This window comes from Sander vitreus, unplaced genomic scaffold (genome assembly GCF_031162955.1).
Source record: "Sander vitreus isolate 19-12246 unplaced genomic scaffold, sanVit1 ctg385_0, whole genome shotgun sequence".
Classification (NCBI taxonomy): Eukaryota; Metazoa; Chordata; class Actinopteri; order Perciformes; family Percidae; genus Sander; species Sander vitreus.
This window is the reverse complement of record NW_027595512.1, coordinates 32,501-40,000: the sequence shown is the minus strand read 5'-3', so window position 1 is coordinate 40,000 and position 7,500 is coordinate 32,501. Positions and strand designations below refer to the sequence as shown.

The 7,500-nt window shown below is 43.8% G+C and overlaps 1 protein-coding gene across 1 annotated transcript in view; it reads left to right on the top strand.

Annotated features, from left to right (window-relative positions):
• The window catches only part of LOC144513937 (clarin-1-like), a 10,541-nt gene extending 7,305 nt beyond the window's left edge, over positions 1-3,236 (top strand). Inside the window, exons 2-3 of the mRNA XM_078245125.1 lie at positions 1,501-1,680; positions 2,312-3,236. Coding sequence (XP_078101251.1) covers positions 1,501-1,680; positions 2,312-2,577 — 446 coding nt within the window. The 3' untranslated portion in view covers positions 2,578-3,236. The remainder of the gene's footprint in view (positions 1-1,500; positions 1,681-2,311) is intronic.
• Positions 3,237-7,500: the final 4,264 nt, after the last annotated feature.

Genomic DNA, 7,500 nt, shown 5'->3' with positions numbered 1-7,500 from the left:
TCAGCAACGTCACCCGCAACGCCACTTCCTTACGCCACTTCCTTACGTCACTTCGTAACGCCACCCGCAACGCCACTTCGCAACGCCACCGCAACGTCGCTTCAACGCCACTCTACGCCACTTCTTAGCGCCACCCGCAACGTCACTTCAACGCCACTCGTAACGCCACTCGCAACGCCACTTCGTAACGCCACTGTACGCCACCGTAACGTCACTTCCTCACGCCACTGCAACGCCACTTCTAACGCCACTTCTAACGCCACTTCTAACGCCACTTCAACGTCACTTCACGCCACTCAACGTCACTTCATAACGCCACTGCAACGCCACTCGCTAACGCCACTTCTAACGCCACGTCGCCGAACGCCACCGTAGCGCCACTCGCAGCGTCACTCCCCTTTACGCCACCGCAACGCCACTTCCTTACGCCACTTCGCAACGTCACTTAACGCCACTTCTTAACGTCACCGTAACGCCACTTCGCAACGCCACTGCAACGCCACTTACGTAACGCCACTGCCGCAACGCCACTTCTTTACGCCACTCGTACCGCCGCCGCAACGTCGCTATTTAGCAATCGCCACTTCGTAACGTCACTGTGAACGCCACTCGTAACGCCACTTCGCACGTACGCCACTCTAACGCTACGTCCACTACGTCACTTCCGCCACTTACGTCACTTCATAACGTGTGTGTCTGTGTGTGTGTGCTGTGTACCCTTCTGTGTGTCTCGTGTGTGTGTGTGTGTCTCTGTGTGTGTGTGTGTGTGTGTGTATTCTGTGTGTGTGTGTGTGTGTGTCTCTGTGTGTCTCTGTGTGTGTTTGTGTGTGTGTGTGTGTGTGTGTGTGTCTGTGTGTGTGTGGGTGTGAGTGTGTGTGTGTGTGTGTGCTCTGTGTGTCTCTGTGTGTGTCTCGTGTGTCGCTGTGTGTCTCTGTGTGTGTGTGCTCTGTGTGCTCTGTGTGTCTCGTGTGTGTGTGTGTGTGTGTGTCTGTGTGTGTCTCTGTGTGTGTCGTGTGTGTGTGTGTGTGTGTGTGTGTGTGTGTGTGTGTCTCTGTGTGTCTCTCTGTGTGTGTGTGTGTGTGTGTGTGCTCTGTGTGTGTGTGTCTGTGTGTGTCTCTCTGTGTGTGTGTGTGTGTGTCTCGTGTGTCTGTGTGTGTGTGTGTGTGTGTGTGTGTGTGTGTGCCTCTGTGTGTCTCTCTGTGTGTGTGTGTGTGTGTGTGTGTGTGTCTCTGTGTGTCTCTCGTGTGTGTGTGTGTGTGTGTGTGTGTGTGTCTCTGTGTGTCTCTCTCGTGTGTGTGTGTGTGTGTGTGTGTGTGTGTGTGTGTGTGTGTGTGTGTGTGTGCATTAACGTGCCAGCATGCTGACACTGTGTTCATGAACCTGAACTAGAACTCACTAGGTTACCCCAAAAACAGGTTTCAAGGTGGCAGGTCTGTCTGATATCTAACCTGTCTGTCTGATCTCTAACCTGTCTGTCTGCCTGTCTGCCTCTCTCTGCAGTCTTCCCAGACCTGCAGAGCGCCATCCCAGTGGGCCTCCACGTGACTGTGGTCTTCTTCTGTGGTGTGGTGATCCTCTTCTCCATCGTGGCCACCGGCTTCTTCTTCTTCAACGCGTTTGGACGTCCGTACGAGACGCTGCAAGGCCCCCTGGGACTTTACCTCTGGAGCGCCATCTGCTGTGAGACACAGCATTACATCATCGTCTGTGTCTGTCTGTGTGTGTGTGTGTGTCTCATACCCTTCACCATACCTTCCCTACCCACATGTGATGATGTAACGCCATATATATATATACTATCCAGGTGTGTGCGTATATATATATATATATATATATATATGATACGGTGTGTCTCCAGGTGTGTGTGTATATATATATATATATATAATGATCATGTGTGTCTCCAGGTGTGTGTAGTACATATATATATATATATATATAATAATAATGATACGTGTGTGTCTCCAGGTGTGTGTGTGTATATATATATATATATATATATATATATATATGTATAATAGATACGTGTGTCTCCAGGTGTGTGTGTATATATATATATATATATATATATATATATATATATAATAATGATACGTGTGTCTCCAGGTGTGTGTGTATATGTATATATATATATATATATATATATATATATATATTATAATGATGTGTTCTCCAGGTGTGTGTATATATATATATATATATAATAATATAATATACGTGTGTGTCTCAGTGTGTGTATATATATATATATATATATATATATATATATATATATATATATATAATAATAATGATACCTGTGTGTCTCCAGGTGTGAGCAGCTGTCTGGTGATGATCCTGTTTGCCTCAGAGGTGAAGCTTCACCATCTTTCCCGCCGGATTGCAAACTTCAACGAGGAGAACTTTGTTTTCCAGACGCACAGCGAACGCTACGGCCGCTGCTATTGGCTGTTCCTCCTCGTGTTCCTCCTGCACGCGCTCAACGTGCTGCTGATCCGCCTGGCGGGAACGCACTTCCCCTTCCAGGGGGAGAAAGGGGCGGAGCTTAGCGGCGGAGCTGCTGACCTCATGTACTGAGACAGACTTTTTTAGACTTTTTGTAGTAAAACTTGACACTTTTTTGCACTTTTTTCGAGGCTCTTTCCGACTGTTTTTTGTAGTAAAACTTGTCTTAACAGAACGTAAAACTTGACACTTCTTTTGAGGCTTTCAAGGCGTTTGTCGAAGCTTGATTTTCATGCTTTTGAAGCATTTTTTTCCACTTTTTCGACAGCCAGAGTCTTTAGACTGACTGAAGAGAGACCGGAGCCTGTGAGGGACAAACACACTGGAGAGCCGGACATATGGGGCTGTTCCCATTGCACAGTTTGAGCATCCTCGATTCCTCTCCTGATTCCTCTCCTTGCGTCTTAGTCCCTCCCACAGGAGATTTGAGCCAAGGAGTCGAGTAAGAGCCTTGAGGAGAGAGGAGTCGAGGCAACAAGAGTTTAACAAACACAAGACATCTCTGCCTCCGAGCCATTCAGTAAAAGCCAGCAGCACCACTGCATCAGCTGTCTGTCTTGGCACCCGCCCCCCCTGAAATATGACTGCCCCCCCCCCAATCCATTGGACCAGAGGACTGTTACGATAGATATAGAACAATAGACTATGACTGTCACCATAGATATAGAACAATAGACTATGACTGTCACTCTCCTGCCTGTTCTGCCAATCGCTGCCTTTCCATTTGGTAAATAAATATAGACTTTAAACACATGTACAGCAGCTGTGTACTTTAAACACATTGTACAGCAGCTGTGTACTTTGTGTAAATGTTTAGAAGTAGAAACATATTGAACTTGTTGTAGAGAACTCGTTGCTGTAAGAAATAAACTGTGTATTGAACTTTATTTGTTTCCTTTTATCTGAAAACTTTACAGCAAAGTTATCTTATTATGATGTTATTGTGAGGTTATGATGTTATTATGAGGTTATTATAAGGTTATTATGAGGTTATTGTAAGGTTATTATGAGGTTATTATGAGGTTATGAGGTTATTATGAGGTTATTATAAGGTTATTATGAGGTTATTGTGAGGTTATTATGAGGTTATTATGAGGTTAAAATGAGGTTATTATGAGGTTATTGTAAGGTTAATGTGAGGTTATTGTGAGGTTATGATGTTATGAGGTTTTTCTAAGGTTTTTATGAGGTTATTATAAGGTTATTGTGAGGTTATTGTGAGGTTATTGTGAGGTTATTATGAGGTTAAAATGAGGTTATTATGAGGTTATTGTAAGGTTATGAGGTTAAAATGAGATTATTATGAGGTTATAAGGTTATTATGAGATTAGAATTAGGTTATTATGAGGTTATGAGGTAATAAGGTTATTATGAGGTTATGAGGTTAAAATGAGGTATTATGGGGTTATTATAAGGTTATTATGAGGTTATTGTGAGGTTATTATGAGTGTAATCTTCCCTTCGTCAACTGACCAATTCATGTTAGTTTGTTTCCAAACATCCAAATGTTGCTGTAAGAGCTCAGAAAATGTGTTTTATATTTAGATGAACAATTTGGGGGTTAGAGCCGATATGTGTCTCTGCTCTCCAGATGAAGGAGTCTCTCCAGATGAAGGAGTCTCTACTCTCCAGATGATGGAGTCTCTTCAGATGAAGGAATCTCTCCAGATGAAGGAGTCTCTACTCTCCAGATGATGGAGTCTCTCCAGATGAAGGAATCTCTCCAGATGAAGGAATCTCTCCAGATGAAGGAATCTCTCCAGATGAAGGAGTCTCTACTCTCCAGATGATGGAGTCTCTCCAGATGAAGGAGTCTCTCCAGATGAAGGAATCTCTCCAGATGAAGGAGTCTCTACTCTCCAGATGATGGAGTCTATCCAGATGAAGGAGTCTCTCCAGATGAAGGAATCTCTCCAGATGAAGGAGTCTCTACTCCAAATGATGGAGTCTCTCCAGATGATGGAATCTCTCCAGATGAAGGAGTCTCTCCAGATGAAGGAATCTCTCCAGATGAAGGAGTCTCTCCAGATGAAGGAGTCTCTACTCTCCAGATGAAGGAATCTCTCCAGATGAAGGAATCTCTCCAGATGAAGGAATCTCTCCAGTTTGCCTCAGAGGTGAAGCTTCACCCATCTTTCCCGCCGGATTGCAAACTTCAACGAGGAGAACTTTGTTTTCCAGGCGCTCGGCGAACGCTACGGCCGCTGCTATTGGCTGTTCCTCCTCGTGTTCCTCCTGCACGCGCTCAACGTGCTGCTGATCCGCCTGGCGGGCGCACTTCCCTTCCAGGGGGAGAAAGGGGCGGAGCTTAGCGGCGAGCTGCTGACCTCATGTACTGAGACAGACTTTTTTAGACTTTTTGTAGTAAAACTTGACACTTTTTTGCACTCGAGGCTCTTTCCGACTGTTTTTTGTAGTAAAAACTTGTCTTGGGCTCAGAGCGGTAAAACTTGACACTTCTTTTGAGGCTTTCAAGGCGTTTGTCGAAGCTTGATTTTCATGCTTTTGAAGCATTTTTTGCTGCTTTTTCGACAATCGAGTCTTTAGAGCTGAGCTGAAGAGAGACCGGAGCCTGTGAGGGACAAACACACTGGAGAGCCGGACATATGGGGCTGTTCCCATTGCACAGTTTGAGCATCCTCGATTCATCTCCTGATTCCTCTCCTGATTCTTCTCCTGATTCTCTCTCACAGATTCCTCTCCTTGCGTCTTAGTCCCTCCACAGGAGATTTGAGCCAAGGAGTCGAGTAGAACCTTGAGGAGAAGAGTCGAGCCTGTAAAGTTTAACAAACACAAGACATCTCTGCCTCCGAGCCATTCAGTAAAAGCCAGCACCACTGCATCAGCTGTCTGTCTTGGCACCGCCCCGCGAAATATGACTGCCAATCCATTGGACCAGAGGACTGTTACGATAGATATAGAACAATAGACTATGACTGTCACCATAGATATTGAACAATAGACTATGACTGTCACTCTCCTGCCTGTTCTGCCAATCGCTGCCTTTCCATTTGGTAAATAAATATAGACTTTAAACACACATTGTACAGTAGCCGTGTACTTTAAGACATGTACAGCAGCTGGTGTGCTTTAAGCACGTTAGTACAGCAGCTGTGTACTTTGTGTAAATGTTTAGAAGTAGAAACATATTGAACTTGTTGTAGAGAACTCGTTGCTGTAAGAAATAAACTGTGTATTGAACTTTATTTCTGTTTCCTTTTATCTGAAAACTTTACAGCAAAGTTATCTTATTATGATGTTATTGTAGAGTTATGATGTTATTATGAGGTTATTATAAGGTTATTATGAGGTTATTATGAGGTTATTGTAAGGTTATTATGAGGTTATTGTGAGGTTATGATGTTGTAAGAGGTTATTATAAGGTTATTATGAGGGATTTATTGAGGTTATTGTAAGGTTATTATGAGGTTATTGTGAGGTTAAAATGAGGTTATTATGAGGTTATTGTAAGGTTAATGAGGTTATTGTGAGGTTATGATGTTAAGGAGGTTTTTCAAGGTTTTTATGAGGTTATTATAAGGTTATTGTGAGGTTATTAGTCAGAGGTTATTATGAGGTTAAAATGAGGTTATGAAGTTATTGTAAGGTTAAGGAGGTTAAAATGAGGTTATTATGAGGTTATAAGGTTATTATGAGGTTAGAATTTAGGCTATTATGAGGTTAGCAGGTAATAAGGTTATTAAGGAGGTTAAAATGAGGTTAAGGAGGTTAAAATGAGGTATTATAAGTTATTATAAGGTTATTATGAGGTTATTGTGAGGTTATTATGAGTGTAATCTTCCCTTCGTCAACTGACCAATTCAGTTAATGAGAAGAGAGAGTGTACTGGTGTCTGATTGGTCCAGTTAATGAGAAGAGAGAGTGTACTAGTGTCTGATTGGTCCAGTTAATGAGAGGAGAGACAGCTGGTGTCTGATTGGTCATTTAATGAGAAGAGAGAGTGTACTGGTGTCTGATTGGTCCAGTTAATGAGAAGAGAGAGTGTACTAGTGTCTGATTTGTCCGGTTAATGAGAAGAGAGAGTGTACTAGTGTCTGATTGGTCCAGTTAAGGAGAGGAGAGAGAGCTGGTGTCTGATTGGTCCAGTTAATGAGAGGAGAGAGAGCTGGTGTCTGATTGGTCCAGTTAATGAGAGCAGCAGCCGGCCTTCACTAACTAGTTTCTGCCTGACTGGATCAGAGGAACAAAGCTGCTCTGTTCCTGTTCCTGTCTCTCTCTCTGTCTGTCTGTCTCTCTCTCTCTGTCTGTCGTCATACAGTATATCAGAGGTCCCACACCTCTTGAGCAACTAGGGGTTAAGTGCCTTGCTCAGGGACACATTGGTTGATGTATCACAGAAGGAATTGAACCTGGATCTCCCTCACCAAAGGCATGTGTCATATCCACTGCTCCATCATCACCCTATACATACACACACACACACACACACACACACACACATACACACACACACACACACATACACACACACACACATACACACACACACAGACACACACTACACACACACACACAGACAGACACACACACACATACACACACACACACACACACACACACACACACACATACACACACACACACATACAGATACACACACACACACAGATACACACACACACACACACATACACGACAGACACACATACACATACACACACACACACACACACACACACACACACACATACACATGATACACATCACACACACACACACACACACAGCATCACACACACATTCACACTCACTCACCCACTCACACACACACACACACACACACACACACACACACACTACACACAGATACACACACACACACACATACACACAGATACACACACACACACACACACACAGTCTGTTGTACTACCGGTCTTGGTGAGGTGAAACCAGTCTGTGGTACTACCGGTCTTGGTGAGGTGAAACCAGTCTGTGGTACTACCGGTCTTGGGCAGGACGACGGTCTTGTGT